The 17979-nt window shown below is 39.1% G+C and overlaps 1 protein-coding gene across 5 annotated transcripts in view; it reads left to right on the top strand.

The window, feature by feature from the left end:
• AspRS-m (aspartyl-tRNA synthetase, mitochondrial) overlaps positions 1-17979 on the top strand; it is a 120700-nt gene that overhangs the window by 90636 nt on the left and 12085 nt on the right. For all 5 annotated transcript variants that reach the window (XM_070088098.1, XM_070088096.1, XM_070088094.1 and 2 more), the window contains 3 exons: positions 14516-14623; positions 15331-15549; positions 17611-17823. In XM_070088098.1, coding sequence (XP_069944199.1) covers positions 14516-14623; positions 15331-15549; positions 17611-17823 — 540 coding nt within the window. The remainder of the gene's footprint in view (positions 1-14515; positions 14624-15330; positions 15550-17610; positions 17824-17979) is intronic.

Here is a 17979-nt window from a genome sequence, read left to right as displayed (position 1 = left end):
ACTGAGGCTTGCAGGACCCTATGTCTAGCCCTTATACAATGCCATATGGATTACGCTTGCTCTTCTTGGTACTCTGCCTTGACAAAAAAACTGAAAGATAGACTGCAAATCACCCAGAACAAAATCGTAAGATTCATCCTGGGGCTGGGACCAAGAGAACATGTAGGCCAGGATGAATTACAGCAGTTGGATATGCTGAATGTTGAAGACAGAGTAAAACAACTGAAGCTAAATCATGTTTATAAAATTGCTCACAAACAATGTCCAGAATATCTTGCTGTCAATTTTGTCAAGGTTGGGAACCAAAGCAATCATAGTACTAGGGGGAGAGAGCACAACTTTGTAGTACCCACAGTCAGTGGCCAGGCTTCAAACACCTTTTATTGTACAACAATAAAGGAATGGAACAGACTGCCCGCACATGTCAAAGCCAGTCATAGCATGAACCAGTTCAAGAAGAGTGCCAAAAGGTGTCTGATGAATGTAGTTACAGAAAGGGAGGGGAATGATTTTCTATTTTTTAGCTAACATACGTGTAAATTTTACCTTATTCCTAGTAATGACCCTCGTATTGTAGATAGTCTTAATGACCTTGGTGTAGTAAATAGTCTTTTTAGTATGATAATAAGATGTTATCTTCATTGTAGAATAATAAGAAAATATTATAACCTTTATATTATAATAATAAGGTAAAAGGACCCCAATGGAAATAAGTCACTCTGTCTGACTTTTTTGGGTTATCCTAGGTTCTCTACACATATGCTGCTATGTATTATAATTCTATGTAACTGTATTTGTGTATACATGAATAAACTTACTTACTTACTTACTTACCACAGTCAGCTGTTGCTGAACCACAGTCAGCTGTTGCTGCACCAGTCAGCTGTTGCTGAACCACGGTGAGCTGCTGTTGCACCATGGTCAGCTGCTGCTGCACCACAGTCAGCTGCTGCTACACCACCGTCAGCTGTTGCTGCACCATGGTCAGCTGTTGTTGCACCAGTCATCTGTTGTTGAACCACGGTGAGCTGCTGCTGCACCACAGTGAGCTGCTGCTGCACCACGGTCAGCTGCTGCTGCACCACAGTCAGCTGCTGCTGCACCACCATCAGCTGTTTCTGACCAACATGACTCATCCCGAACCTGTCCAACCACCCCTGCCGTCATTGTTTACAAGCCAGGGTGGCCGGTTGCATGCATACATTTGATACATTTTGTATTATTCCATTGTTTATAGTGCTTGTAACTGCTAAATAAGCCACCATGGGCCCAAAGAAAGCTTCTAGTGCCAACCCTGTGGTAAAAAGGGTGAGAAATATGTACTATTGTACCACGGTCAGCTGCTGCTGCACCACCGTCAGCTGTTGCTGCACCACAGTCGGCTGTTGCTGCACCATGGTCAGCTGTTGCTGCACCACGGTCAGCTGTTGCTGCACCAGTCAGCTGTTGCAGAACCACGGTCAGCTGCTGCTGCACCACGGTCAGCTGCTGCTGCACCACGGTCAACTGCTGCTGCACCACAGTCAGTTGCTGCTACACCACTGTTAGCTGTTGCTGCACTACGGTCAGCTGTTGCTGCACCAGTCAGCTGTTGCTGAACCACGGTGAGCTGCTGTTGCACCATAGTCAGCTGCTGCTGCACCACAGTCAGCTGCTGCTGCACCACAGTCAGCTTCTGCTACACCACCGTCATCTGTTCTTGCACCACGGTCAGCTGCTGCTGCACCAAAGTCAGCTGTTGCTGTACCTCGGTCAGCTGGTCCTAGTGGCATTAAAAGAAGAAGGGAAGTAATCCTGGAAAAGGACGTGCTACCTAAAGTCCTAATGGAAGGGGATTCCCCTTCTAAACATTAACAACTTCCACACTCTCCCCTCCTCCCAGCTCATCAATCATCACCAGATCTTCAGTAAAGGTAAGTGTCAGTTTGTGTGTATTAAAATTAATATTTCATGTGGTAAAAAAAAAATTTGTTCATACTTTGTGGTGTCTTGCACAGATTAATTTGATTTCCATTATTTCTTAAGGGGAATTCAGTTAACGATAATTTCAGCATACGATGAGCTTTCAGGAACGGATTAATATCGTTAGCTGAGGGTCCACTGTGTGTGTCATGTTTCTATGCTATTAATATTGTTTAATATGTCATATTAGTTGAATTGTGATAGATAAATAAGCTGTAGAGTTGATATTAGTGTCACATTCTCCAACAATAAACTCGCCTCCTCCTCCCTCTGCCCCGTCTGCCATACACCAACAAGAGTCTTCAATAAAGGTAGGTGTGATGTTAAATGTTCATTTATACATTTTATTAGTGCTTTACAGTTATTTGTCATTCTTTTCTGCATGTAAATCTATATTTAAGCTAGGGAAGTGGCTAGGGAAGTGACCCCTGAAGTGACCTAGAGTCCTTATGGAGGGGGGATTCCCCTTCCAAACAATAACCTCTCTTCCCTCTCTCCTCCTCCCTGTCTTTCATTCATCAACAACAGCCTTCAATAAAGGTAACTGTCATGTTGAATGTTCATTCTTTTGTGCATGTAAATCTATCTTTAAAGTAAAAAAAAAATTTCTTGTTGATACTTCTGGGTGTCTGGAACGAATTAATTCGATTTACATTATTTATTTTTGGGAAAATGGTTTCGGTTTTGGCTGGTTTCAGTTTTGGCCGATCGCTCTGGAACGGATTAAACACGAAAACCGAGGGTCCACTGTACAGTACACTCATTACTTGCTTTAAAATATTTGTAGTCTTAATGTAGGGTGAGAGGTGACTAAACAAGGTAAAAATGAATAAATGAGAGAGAAAACGAGTAAATGAGAGAGGAGAGAGACGCTGAGTTGTGTAAACAAGCAGACAAATGCATCTGGTTTTGGTTCATACATGTAACATCTCATATTTATGTTAATTTATTTTACTGTGGGGTGTATTTATCATGTTTATATGTTACGTAGCATATATATTATATAATTGTGAAAAAATATCATAGATGGATTAATGAAAATATTTATATTAACATAATATACGACATTTAATGCACCTCAGAGTGATCATTATTGTGTATTATTATTATCATTATCAATATGGTGTCCTCAAGACTAATAAGACACGTGGTGATTTTAATGTGTACCTGCACACCAGCACAGAAAGTTTATTTAGGCACAGGTACACAAAAGTATAATTATTAGAGTATATACAGTGGACCCTCAACTAACGGCGGCATTAACCCTTTGGGGGTCGACAGGTCCTCTCAGAGACTTGTTCTCAGGGTCGGCCAAATTTCAAGAAAAAAAATTATTTTTTCTTATGAAAAGATAGAGAATCTTTTCCCGATCATAATGACACCAAAAATATGAAATTTGATGGTAAACTTAGGAATTATGGTATTGCAAAGTTAGCGGTCTCGACGATGTTTACGCATCGGCGATTTTGTCCACGTTGAGCCCTTTTTTCGGTCAATTCCAGTGTTCTAGTCGACAAAAATCATAACTATTTTGCTAGAACTCCATTTTTTCTATCGAATGAGTACAAGAAACCACCCATTTACCGATTGCAACTATCCAGTAAAGTGGTCAGAATTTAGCAATTTTGCCAATTTCACACAAATTTCAAAAGATGCCAATTTCTGAATAGGGTCCAGAATAAACAAGAAAGACATTCCTGGCACTAAAATAACAAGTTCTCTGTTCGTTAGTCACATCCCCAGGCCCCTCTTATATTTCTTTGGCTTTCCACTTTGAATTTTTATTCTTACAAAAAAAATAAGATTTACTGTTATACAGACTGCTGCATTAGTGTAGAAATGGTATAAATAATATCAGCGCACTTGTGAAAGAATATTAGACTCACCAGTTGACGTGTATTGGACGCTTGGCATGATTTGTTTACTTTTGAACTTTGGTAAAAATCAAACATTTCTGCTACTTTGAGCTCAATTTCAAGGTACTTTTCATTGTAAAATCAGTCAAAATCATCTCAATTTCTGTAATATGTCTTCCATTCTATAAAATGAGACCAAGAAAATAAATACCATTCGAAAATACAGTGCAAAGTTGCTGTTTTAATCCAAAAACACGGTCAAAGTTTTTTTTTTCTCATTACGCACTGTGTGCTGCAGGAATTTTTTTTATACTGCGTACACTGACCACATAGACCCATTTTTACATATGTAGGCCTACCAGCTTTCTCTCACTAGATTTGAGGGCACTAGAATTTAGGCGTACTAGTACGTCAAAAACCCTGGGTCGTAAGACATACTAGTACGTCCGAAACCCCCAAAGGGTTAAGTAACGGCAATTTCGTCTAACGGCGCTTTTTGCCGTAAAAATGTTTCTAACAATGGCAAAAAACTCTACCAACGACGTTCGTCCAGAACATGTCCATGTGCTGGGAGTGCGGCCTGAGCGGGCCCAGCCACTCCAAGACTCAGTGTGCCATTGTTTACAAGCTGTTGCAGTCAGTTTCCACATGTGCCATCCACATATTTTGGATTATTCCACTGTTTTTAGTGATTGTAACTGCTAAATAAGCCATCATGGGCCCCAAGAAAGCTTCTAGTGCCAAGCCTGTGTTAAAGAGGGTGAGAATTATGATGGAAATGAAGATCATTGAAAAATATGAGAGTGGAGTCCGTATGGGTGAGTTGGAAAGGCAACACGTACAACAAATCACACTCAACCATCAGTACTATCTTGGCGAACAGACAGGCAATCAAGGAAGCTGTTGTTGCAAAAGGTTCAAGTATGTTTTCAAAATGGAGACAGCAAATAAATGAAGAGGTAGAGAGACTGTTATTGGTATGGATAAACAAAAACAATTATCAGGTGATAGTGTTTCTCAGTCTATAATTTGTGAAAAGGCAAGGAAGTTGCATGATGATCTCGTTAAGAAAATGCCTCAAAATAGTGCTGCTGCTGATGAATTTAAGGCCAGCAAAGGCTGCTTTGAGAGATTTAAGATTCATAGTGGCATACACAGTGTGGTAAGGCATGGTGAGGCAGCCAGTTCAGACAAAAATGCAGCTGAAAAATATGTGAAGGACTTTAAGGAATACATAGGGACTCAAAACTTAAAAACTGAATAAGTGTTTAATTGTGACGAAACAGGCTGACATTAATGTTGTGTAGTAATGCTAGTGGTGATTGCAAAGTGAAGCCTTTATTGGTGTATCACTGAAACTCCCAGAGTGTAATAGTAATAGTAAGGCATGGGTCACTAGGGAATTTTTCTTGGATTGGTTTTATGGTGTCTTTGGCCCCACTGTGAAAAATTACCTCCAGGAAAAGAAATTGTCACTCAAGTGTCTCCTGGTAATGGACAATGCTCCTGGTCATCCTCACGACTTGCAAGAGGAAATTGCAGGGAAGTTTGGTTTTGTTAAGGTGAAGTTTTTGCCTCCTAATACAACTCCTCTCCTCCAGCCCATGGACCAGCAAGTCATTTCAGACCTCAAAAAACTCTCCACAAAAGCAGTGTTTCAAAAGTGCTTTGAAGTGACCTCAGACACTCACTTGACCCTAAGAGAGTTTTGGAAAGGTCACTTCAATATCCTCAGTTGTGTAAACCTTAGAGGTAAGGCTTGGGAGGGAGTGACTAAGAGGACCTTGAACTCTGCTTGGAGGAAACTGGCCAGAATGTGTAGAACAGAGAGATTTTAAAGGGTTTGGGGCTAACCCTCATGAGGCTATGCCAGTAGTGGAAGCTAATGTATCATTGGGGAAGTCCTTGGGGTTGGAGGTTTGTGACGAGGATGTGGAAGAGTTGGTGCAGAACGACGAGGAAGAACTAACCACTGCAGACCTGCAAGAGTTTCAGGTGCAACAGCAACAGATCACATCTCAGGATTGTTCTTCAGAGCAGGATGAAGAGAGAGGAAGATGACTTTGTCAAGGATTAGGGAAATGTATTCAATGTTTACAAAAGTGCAAGCATTTATCAATGAATTTTATCCTGTCACAGAAGTTGCAAGCCGCATTGGCAACATGTACAATGGCACTCTTGTGTCCCATTTTAGGGAAATCGTAAGGGCACGTGAGAAACAGAACTCTCTGGACAGATATTTTGTGCAACAGGGGTCCAGTGACTCTCAAGCTGGTCCTAGTGGCATTAAAAAACCAAGAAGTGAGGTAATCCCACCAAAGGACTTGGTACCTGAAGTCTTTATGGAAGGGGATTCTCCTTCCAAGCAATAGACAATCCTGAATCTCCCCTGCTGCACATCACTCATCAACAACGCCACAATAAAGGTAAGTGGCCTTTAATTATTGTTTATTTTGCATGTCTCATTCCTTTTGGAGTAAGGAAATGTATATTTCATGTGAAAAAAAAAAAATTCAGACTTCGGAGTGTCAGGAACGGATTAATTCTATTTCCATTATTTCTTATGGGGAAAATTAATTCAACCAACTGCAAATTCGACTAATGGCAAGCTCTCTGGAACGGATTAATGCTGTTGGTTGAGGGTCCACTGTATATTGTATATATATTGTAGGTAATAGGTTGGTAGACAGCAACCACCCAGGGAGGTACTACCGTCCTACCAATTGAGTGTAAAACGAGAGCCTGTAATTGTTTTACATGATGGTAGGATTGGTAGTGTCTTTTGTCTGTCTCATAAACATGCAAGATTGCAGGTACATCTTGCTACTTCTACTTACACTTATGTCACACTACACATACATTTACACATTTATTTATACACACTTGTCTAAGTTTTCTTTGATTTTATCTTAATAGTTCTTATTCTAATTACTTTTCCTTTTATATCCATGGGGAAGTGGAGTAAGAATCTTTCCTCCGTAAGCCATGCATGTTGTAAAAGTCAACTAAAATGCCGGGAACAATGGGCTAGTAACCCCTTTTCCTGTATAGCCTACTAAAAAGAAAAAGAAGAAAATTGTCAAAGTGGGATGTTTGAATGTGCGTGGATGTTGTGCGAATGACAAGAAAGAGATGATTGTGCATGTTATGAATGAGATGTCCTGGCTTTAAGTGAAACAAAGCTGAAGGGGGTGGGAGAGTTTCACTGGAGAGAAGTAAATGTGATTAGGTCAGGGGTTTCAAATAGAGTTAGAGCTAAAGAATGAATAGCAATAATGTTGAAGGATAAGTTATGGCAGGAAGAGAAGGAGTATAAATGTATTAATTTAAGGATTATGTAGATTGAAATAAAGGTTGGATATGAAAAGTGGGTTATAATAAGTGTATATGCACCTAGAGAAGAGGGAAGTGTAGAGGAGAGAGGGAGATTTGGGGAAATGTTGAGTGAGTGCATGGGGAATTTTGAACCAAGTGTGAGAGTACTTGTGGTTGGGGATTTCAGTGCTAAAGTGGGCAAAAATGTTGTGGAGGGAGTAGTAGGTAAATTTGGGGTGCCAGGGGTAAATGAAAATGGAGAGCTTTTAATTGAGCAATATGTAGAAAGAGATTTGGTAATAAGTAATAAATATTTTATGAAAAAGAGGATAAATAAATATACAAGGTATGATATAGCACATAATGAAAGTTTGTTAGATTATGTATTGGTGGATCAAAGGATGATGGATAGGCTTCAGGATGTACACATTTATAGAGGGGGCAACTGATATATCGGATCATTATTTAATTATAGCTACAGTTAGAGTAATAGGTAGATGGGACAAAAGGAAAATGGCAACAACAAGTAAGAGAGAGGTGAAAGTGTATAAACTAAGGGAGGAGGAAGTTAGGGTGAGATATAAGCGACTATTGGCAGAAAGATGGGCTGGTGCAAGTATGAGTAGTGGGGGGGTTGAAGAGGGTTGGAATATTTTTAAAAATGCAGTATTAGAATGTGGGGCAGAAGTTTGTGGTTGCAAAGGAAAGAGGAGTGATTGGTGGAATGATGAAGTAAAGGGTGTGATAAATGAGAAAAAGGTAGCTTATGAGAGATTTTTACAAAGCAGAAGTGTTATAAGAAGAGCAGAGTATATGGAGAGTAAAATAAAGGTGAAGAGAGTGGTGAGAGAGTGCAAAAGGAGGGCAGATGATAGAGTGGGAGAGGCACTGTCAAGAAATTTTAATGAAAATATGAAAAAAATTTGGAGTGAGATAAACAAGTTAAGAAAGCGTAGGAAACAAATGGATTTGTTAGTTAAAAACAGAGTAGGGGAGTTAGTAGATGGGGAGATAGGGGTATTGGGTAGATGGCGGGAATATTTTGAGGAACTTTTAAATGTCAATGAAGAAAGGGAGGCGGTAATTTCGTGCACTGGCCAGGGAGGTATACCATCTTTTAGGAGTGAAGAAGAGCAGGATGTGAGTGTGGGGGAGGTGTGTGAGGCATTATGTAGAATGAAAGGGGGTAAAGCAGCTGGAATGGATGGGATCATAACAGAAATGTTAAAAGCAGGGGGAAATATAGTGATGGAGTGGTTGATATTTTTGCTTAATTGTTTAATTGTTGATATTTTTGTTTAATTGTTAAATTTTTGTATAATTTTGTATAGTAATTGTTTAATTTTTGTATAGTTCCTTTATATAATGGGAAGGGGGACAAAAGAGATTGTAAAAATTATAGAGGAATAATTTTATTGAGTATACCAGGAAAAGTGTACGGTAGGGTTATTATTGAAAGAATTAGTGGTAAGACAGAATGTAGGGTTGCGGATGAGCAAGGAGGTTTTAGAGTGGGTAGAGGATGTGTAGATCAAATGTTTACATTGAAGCATATAGGATAGCAGATGAGCAAGGAGGCTTTAGGAAAGGTAGGGGGTGTGTGGACCAGGTGTTTACAGTGAAACATATAAGTGAACAGTATTTAGATAAGGCTAAAGAGGTCTTTGTGGCATTTATGGATTTGGAAAAGGCGTATGACAGGGTGGATAGGGGGGCAGTGTGGCAGATGTTGCAGGTGTATGGTGTAGGAGGTAGGTTACTGAAAGCAGTGAAGAGTTTTTACGAGGATAGTGAGGCTCAAGTTAGAGTATGTAGGAAAGAGGGAAATTATTTCCCAGTAAAAGTAGGCCTTAGACAACGATGTGTGATGTCACCGTGGTTGTTTAATATATTTATAGATGGGGTTGTAAGAGAAGTAAATGCGAGGGTCTTGGCAAGAGGCATGGAGTTAAAAGATAAAGAATCACATATAAAGTGGGAGTTGTCACAGTTGCTCTTTGCTGATGACACTGTGCTCTTGGGAGATTCTGAAGAGAAGTTGCAGAGATTGGTGGATGAATTTGGTAGGGTGTGCAAAAGAAGAAAATTAAAACTGAATACAGGAAAGAGTAAGGTTATGAGGATAACAAAAAGATTAGGTGATGAAAGATTGGATATCAGATTGGAGGGAGAGAGTATGGAGGAGGTGAATGTATTCAGATATTTGGGAGTGGATGTGTCAGCGGATGGGTCTATGAAAGATGAGGTGAATCATAGAATTGATGAGGGGAAAAGGGTGAGTGGTGCACTTAGGAGTCTGTGGAGACTAAGAACTTTGTCCTTGGAGGCAAAGAGGGGAATGTATGAGAGTATAGTTTTACTAATGCTCTTATATGGGTGTGAAGCATGGGTGATGAATGTTGCAGCAAGGAGAAGGCTGGAGGCAGTGGAGATGTCATGTCTAAGGGCAATGTGTGGTGTGAATATAATGCAGAGAATTCGTAGTTTGGAAGTTAGGAAGAGGTGCGGGATTACCAAAACTGTTGTCCAGAGGGCTGAGGAAGGGTTGTTGAGGTGGTTCGGACATGTAGAGAGAATGGAGCGAAACAGAGTGACTTCAAGAATGTATCAGTCTGTAGCGGGAGGAAGGCGGGGTAGGGGTCGGCCTAGGAAAGGTTGGAGAGAGGGGGTAAAGGAGGTTTTGAGTGCGAGGGGCTTGGACTTCCAGCAGGCATGCGTGAGCGTGTTTGATAGAGTAAATGGAGACAAATGGTTTTTAATACTTGACGTGCTGTTGGAGTGTGAGCAAAGTAACATTTATGAAGGGGTTCAGGGAAACCGGCAGGCCGGACTTGAGTCCTGGAGATGGGAAGTACAGTGCCTGCACTCTGAAGTAGGGGTGTTAATGTTGCAGTTTAAAAACTGTAGTGTAAAGCACCCTTCTGGCAAGACAGTGATGGAGTGAATGATGGTGAAAGTTTTTCTTTTTCGGGCCACCCTGCCTTGGTGGGAATCGGCCAGTGTGATAATAAAAAAAAATAAAAAAAATATAGGTGAACAGTATTTAGATAAAGCTAGGGAAGTTTTCATTGCATTTATGCAATTAGAAAAGGCATATGATAGTGGATAGGGGAGCAATGTGGCAGATGTTACAAGTATATGGAATAGGTGGTAAGTTACTAAATGCTGTAGAGTTTTTATGAGGATAGTGAGGCCCAGGTTAGGGTGTGTAGAAGAGAGGGAAACTACTTCCCAGTAAAAGTAGGTCTTAGACAGGGATGTGTAATGTCACCATGGTTGTTTAATATATTTATAGATGGGGGTAGATGGGGTTGTAAAAGAAGTAAATGCTAGAGTGTTTGGGAGAGAGGTGGGATTAAAATATGGGGGATCAAATATAAAATGGAAGTTGACAGTTACTTTTTGCTGATGATATTGTGCTTATGGGAGATTCTAAAGAAAAGTTGCAAAGGTTAGTGGATGAGTTTGGGAGTGTGTGTAAAGGTAGAAAGTTGAAAGTGAACATAGAAAAGAGTAAGGTGATGAGGGTATCAAATGATTTAGATAAAGAAAAATTGGATATCAAATTGGATAAAAGGAGTATGGAACAAGTGAATATTTTCAGATATTTGGGAGTTGACGTTTCAGCGGATGGATTTATGAAGGATGAAGTTAACCACAGAATTGATGAAGGAAAAAAAGTGAGTGGTACGTTGAGGTATATGTGGAGACAAAAAATGTTATCCATGGAGGCAAAGAAGGGAATGTATGAAAGTATAGTGGTACCAACACACTTATATGAGTGTGATGCTTGGGTTGTAAATGCTGCAGTGAGGAGGCGGTTGGAGGTGGTGGAGATGTCCTGTCTAAGGGCAATGTGTGGTGTAAATATTATGCAGAGAATTCGGAGTGTGGAAATTAGGAGAAGGTGTGGAGTTAATGAAAGTATTAGTCAGAGGGCTAAAGAGGGGTTGTTGAGGTGGTTTGATCATTTAAAGAGAATGGATCAAAGTAGAATGATATGGAGAGTGTATAAATCTGTAGGGGAAGGAAGGCGGGGTAGGGGTTGTCCTTGAAAAGGTTGGAGGGAGGGGGTAGAGGAGGTTTTGTGGGCAAGGGGCTTGGACTTCCAGCAAGCATACGTGAGTGTGTTAGATAGGAGTGAATGGAGATGGATGGTATTTGGGACCTGACGAGCTGTTGGAGTGTGAGCATGGTAATATTTAGTGAAGGGATTCAGGGAAACCAGTTATTTTTATATAGCCGGACTTGAGTACTGGAAATAGGAAGTACAATGCTTGCACTTTAAAGAAGGGGTTTGGGATATTGGCAGTTTGGAGGGATATGTTGTATATCTTTATATGTACGTATATGCTTCTAAACTGTTGTATTTCTGGGCACCTCTGCAAAAACAGTGATTATGTATGAGTAAGGTGAAAGTGTTGAATGATGGTGAAAGTATTTTCTTTCTTTTTGGGTCACCCTGCCTCGATGGGAGATGGCCGACTTGTTGGAAAAAAAAAAATAAAACATGAAATAACTTTAAAACACTTGAAATTTTGGAAAGTTTCCAGACATGCTCGAGAGACGTGGTGCTCACGGAGAATGTGAACAAACTGGGTGGGGCACGGTGACCTTATTAGAAAGTCAGGTGGGTGGAGCCGTGTAGAGAGCTTGGTCATAATTTGAAATGTCTGTAGTAGTGGAATGCCGTAAAGTGGGGCCCTACTGTACTTAAAAAAAAAAATAGACTCCTTTAACCCTTTGGGGGTTGGCAGGTCCTCTCAGAGACTTGTTCTCAGGGTTGGCCAAATTTAAAAAAAAAAAAAATTATTTTTTCTTATGAAAGGATAGAGAATATTTTCCCGATCATAATGACACCAAACGTATGATGTTTGATGGAAAACTTATGGAATTATGCTCTTGCGAAGTTAGTGGTCTCGACGATGTTTACGCGTCGGCGATTTTGCCCACTTTGAGCCCTATTTTCGGCCAATTCCAATGTACTAGTCGACAGAAATCATAACTATTTCGCTAGCACTCCATTTTTTCTATCGAATGAGTACAAGAAACCACCCATTTACCGATTTCAACTATCCAATAAAGTGGTCAGAATTTAGCAATTTTGCCAATTTCACACAAATTTCAAAAGATGCCAATTTCTGAATAGGGTCCAGAATAAACAAGTAAGACATTCTTGGCACTAAAATAACAAGTTCCCTGTTCGTTTGTCACATCCCCAGGCCCTTCTTATATTTCTTTGGCTTTCCACTTTGAATTTTTATTCTTGCAAAAAAAAAAAAATAAAATTTACTGTTATGCAGACTACTGCATTAGTGTAGAAACGGTATAAATAATATCAGTGCACGTTTCAAAGAATATTAGACTCACCAGTTGATGTGTATTGGATGCTTGGCATGATTTGTTTACTTTTGAACTTTGGTAAAAATCGAACATTTCTGCTACTTTGAGATCAATTTCAAGGTGTTTTTCATTGTAAAACCAGTCAAAATCATCTCAATTTCTGTAATATGTCTTCCATTTTATAAAATGAGACCAAGAAAACTAGAATACAACAATAAATACCATATGAAAATACAGCGCAAATTCGTTGTTTTAATCCAAAAACACAGTGAAAGTTTTTTTTTTCTCATTACGCACTGTGTGCTGCAGAATTTTTTTATACTGCACACACTGACCACATAGACCCATTCTATCATATGTAGGCCTACCAGCTTTCTCTCACTAGATTTGAGGGCGCTAGAATTTAGGCGTACTAGTGCGTCAAAAACCCTTGGTCGTAAGCCGTACTAGTATATCCGAAACCCCCAAAGGGTTAAAAATGCTCATGGTTCCTTGTAAAATCTAATTCTGTCAAATGTTGGTTAACCCACTTTGTGTTTGTAATTCTGTGTACTTCACTCATGGACCTTCTGCAGCTCTCTGAATTTTGTACTTTGCAGTTCAATTCTGTTATGTTGGATTTTAATTCCAGATATCCATGTGGGGCACCTGGAACTTAGTAAGTCCAGTAAACAAGAGTGTTTTGCTAATACTTTGAAGCAAATTCCTGAAAATTTACATGCTTTCTTAATTTTTTATCTTGACCCTCAACATTCTGCTAAGAATTTAGAAATTAGCCACTTGTGAGTTGTTCTGGGTAATCACATTGCAGCATTTGACAAGTATCTCCAAAACTTTGGGCCTTTACTTCAAGTTCTGAACTTCAGAGATGAAACTTGATGAGGTTTCTGTTTGTCTGTATCATTATCATTTGTGAAAAATATTGAGAGAAAGCCAAAGGTTAAGTTAGGTGAAGAGAGGTTACTACTACTACTACAGGTCGGCCATCACTAATCCGGCAATCAGTTATCTGGTTCTATCAGTAATCTGGCACTAATTTTTGCTAGCATAATTTCAAATTTCATCATTATACTGATTCAGAAAGTGTGCAGATGGTTGTAAATCCACAGTAACAAGCCAGTGAAGGAGAAAACTGTGATGAAAATGAGGAAGATGTAGCAGAAAGAGTCTCTATTGATAGGTTAATTAAGTGTATTCTAACCTAACCACTCTGTAGTCCAGTAAACTCTATAATCCGGCACACTACAGGTCCCATTGATGCCGGATTAGTGATGGCCAACCTGTACATTGGCAAGGTCAGATCATCTAATATCTGTTCTGGATATTAAAGCATTTGATGATATACTGAGAGATGAAAGCAGCTGAAGAAACAGTCAAAACTGATATTCATATTAAGAATATTGTATCTAAGGAGCAGTACAACAGGATGGCATCTTTGAAGAATAGAAGGGGATAGATGATTTTGTCTTGTTCACCTTTGTCTGTAGTGTTGACTGTATTGTGTTTACACTTAAAAAAATTTCCTCTACAAGGGTTCTATATATAATTCTGGGGAAAGGCTTTACATCTCATCAGCTCATCTGATCTTGAATTATTAATCTTCAGTTTCAGTTTCATATTTCTTTTTTGTTATTAATTCTAAGGCATTTACTTTCAAGATCTTGAGCTGTATAATCTTTCATACTGATTATAAAATACTCTCACCACATTCTCCTCTCACAAATGTTTCTCTCTCAACAGTAGGTACTGTACTGTCTCACTTTTCCATTTCACAACTATTAGGAATTTTTATTATATTAAAAAGGGAGCTAAACCCATATGGGTTATTCAGCCTACCATCCTGTGGAACCAACTACTGCGCCAGTCTATTTTCCCTAAATGTACTTTTTACCTGTATTTCTTTAAGAAAGTATCTGTGAAGTTATCTTCTGGACATTGCTGATATTAAAGAATGTCAATTAACTAAGCATTAATGAGTATGCAACATTGCCTCTGTTGTAACCTATTCCATATAGATTACTAATATTGATTGTTATTAGTTGCAAGACGTTACGCATCATCTTCATAAATGTGGAGCCACTGTGCTGGAAAATATTCTCACATTACCAGGGAACTCTGCTCATGCCTTTGTTATTCCTGGTGGGCAGGTAAGTGGAAGAAGTCTATAGTTCTCTCTCTCTCTCTCTCTCTCTCTCTCTCTCTCTCTCTCTCTCTCTCTCTCTCTCTCTCTCTCTCTCTCGCTCTCTCTCGCTCTGTCTCTCTCTCTCTCTCTCTCTCTCTCTCTCTCTCTCTCTCTCTCTCTCTCTCTCTCTCTCTCTCTCTCTCTCTCTCTCTCTCTCTCTCTCTCTCTCTCTCTCTCTCTCTCTCTCTCTCTCTCTCTCTCTCTCTCTCTCTCTCTCTCTCTCTCTCTCTCTCTCTCTCTCTCTCTCTCTCTCTCTCTCTCTCTCTCTCTCTCTCTCTCTCTCTCTCTCTCTCTCTCTCTCTCTCTCTCTCTCTCTTTCTCTATCTCTCTCTCTCTCGCTCTCTCTGTCTCTCTCTCTCTGACTCTCTCTCTTTTTCTCTCTCTCTCCCTCTGTCTCCCTCTCTCTCCCTATCTCTCTCTCTCTCTTTCTCTCTCTCTCTCTCTCTCTCATATATATATATATATATATATATATATATATATATATATATATATATATATATATATATATATATATATATAATTGGCTTTGTATGCTCTGATTATAAAATGATTTTTGTTCACCAAGGCAGTGTGACCCGAAAAGAAAGAAAACTGTAAATTAAAATGAAATGTATTGATAACAATTTTTGTTTTATGATTAAAGTGCAGTGATGATTTTTTCTTCCATAGCTGCAAGTCACTAAGAAGGTTGTAGCATCCTGGGAAAATTTAGCCAGAACACAACATAACCTGCTTGGAGTATCAGTGTTTTACATCTGTGAGGACCTCACATTAAAGGGAGCGGTGTCCAAGAAAATGAGTGCTATAAGCCAAAGGGAATTAATTCAAACACTCGGGGCTGTAATGGGAGACATACTAGTCATGGCAGTGGGCCCAACTAATGATGTGGTCAGTTGATTAAGTTATTTTATATAGTATACATATATTGTGATATAGTACCTGTGTATATGCATTTTTTATAATTTTAACTTTTATATACTGCACTTTAAATTCCAGCTTTGTTAAAGTGTATGTTAATACTGTAGCTCAGTTTGAAGACTGCTTAAAACTATCAACTTGTTTTGAAAAGCTTGAAGTATAGGAGATATAATTTAGCAAGTAACTACAGTGGACCCCGGCCGTTCGGCGGCTGCGACTTACGTGAAATCCGACTTTTGGTAAGTTTTTTTGGCAAAATTTAGCTTCGTGGTTCGTGATTGGACTCGTGATTCGGCGACTTTCTTGTACGCATCTGCCTGTCAGCACGCACACAAAGCCAGTCTCCCCCACTATTCACACTCAGTGTGCCATTGTATACCAGCATGTGACCATCACCCCACAGGTTCATACAACTCATTTCATAATAATTCATTGATTTTGTGCTTGCAACTGCTAAATAAGCCACCATGGGCCCAAAGAATGCTCCTAGTGCCAGCCCTTTGGTAAAGAAGGTGAGAAACACGATAGAATTCAAGAAAAAACTCATAGCAAAGTACTAAAGTAGAGGAGGGAGAAAGAGAGGAGAATGTGCCTTCTGCAGTGATTCAGTGATTCTACGATAAGTATGATACTAAAGCAGCAGGTATCAATAAAGGCTATAGCTCCAGCCAGCGATAAAGTGTAGAATTAACAGTGTAGCAAGTAAGTTAAGCGAGTAAGCGATAGAAAAACATGAGAGTAACTCTCCAATGTTGTTGGATGTGTATAGGACCGCTGAACATACACCGCCCTGCTATCTTCCACCACCCTAAACCTCTGCCAACATCTCCTTCATCAAACTAATTAAACTAACATCTCCTCCAAGGTAAGTGTAAATATAAAAATGTAAGTATAGAAGTAAATATAAGTGTAAATATAAAAGGACACCAATGGAAATATGTCACTCATGAATTTTTTGGGTTATCCTGGGTCCTTTACACATATGCTGCTATGTATGATAATCTATGTATGTAACTGTATTTGTGTATACCTGAATAAACTTACTTATTTATAAATTAAAATGTAAATATTTCTTATTTATAAATTAAAATGTAAATATTTCTTATTTATAAATTACAGTACATACATTGTTTAAGTGTGATGGGGCTCTGGTGGTCTGGTGGTTAACGCTCTCGCTTCACACAGTGAGGGCCTGGGTTCGATTCCCAGTCAGAGTAGAAACATTGGGCGTGTTTCTTTCCACCTGTTGTCTATGTTCCCCATCAGTAAAATGGGTACCTGGGTGTCAGTCGACTGGTGTGGGTCGCATCCTGGGACAATGACCTAATTTGCCCGACATGCGGAGCATAACAAGGGGCTTTCTATATAGTAGTATGTCATTGTTGTTAGCTAGGACTGCATACCATGTACATGTACTTGTAGTAAATAAAGATATTATTATATTATTATGGTGGTGGTGGCCAAAGCCTCCACCGCCACCAACACGGCTTCTCTCAGTGGCAGCCCTTAAACCCAACAACAACACTTAAACCATTTACTCCTCTCATACAGTATGACATATTTTATGTATTCTAGAGTATATATCATGTTTCTTTGTTATTAATATTGTTTATAATGTCATATTAGATGAATTATGATAGATAAATAAGCTGTAGAGATGATATTAGCATCATATTGAAGCATAATAAACTCGCCTTCCTCTTGCCTCCTACCTACCTCCTACACCAACAAGAACCAATAAAGGTTAAGTGTGATGTTAAATGTTCATTTATCCATTTTATTAGTGCTTTATATTTATTTGTCATTGTTTTCTGTATGTAAATCTATATTTAATCTTTAAAAAAATAATTTTTTGTTAATACTTTTGGCTGTCTGAAACGGATTAATTGGATTTCCATTATTTCTTATGGGGAAAATAGATTCGCCAATAGTGAATTTCGCCAGTCGGCAGACTCTCTGGAACGGATTAATCACGAAACTCGGGAGTCCACTGTACTTGATAATTTTTATATTATTTGATTGACTTTACAGTTGGGTTTGCTTGGTAAATTACGATTGCTAGCAGCTAAAACCATGGAGGAAAGTGGAATTATTGTGAGGCACCCAGAACACTTCAACTTCCTGTGGGTGGTAGACTTTCCTCTCTTTACCAAAGACGATAAAGGAAATGTTTTACCTGCCCATCATCCCTTCACACTGCCCAGGGAAGATGATACTCATTATCTTTACACTGATCCTTTTAAGGTGTGTTGTTTTATGTTGTTCGATATTAATATTTCATGAAATCTGCAAAAATGAACACAGATACATCATATATTTGTTTATATTCATTATTAAAATATATTTATAATATGTTAAGTGAATGTTGAAGCTAAGCTTCAATTTATGCCAACATACAAT

This window comes from Cherax quadricarinatus, chromosome 23, assembly GCF_038502225.1.
Source record: "Cherax quadricarinatus isolate ZL_2023a chromosome 23, ASM3850222v1, whole genome shotgun sequence".
NCBI lineage: Eukaryota > Metazoa > Arthropoda > Malacostraca > Decapoda > Parastacidae > Cherax > Cherax quadricarinatus.
The sequence above is the reverse complement of the archived record's forward strand: the minus strand, read 5'-3'. Positions and strand labels throughout refer to the sequence as shown.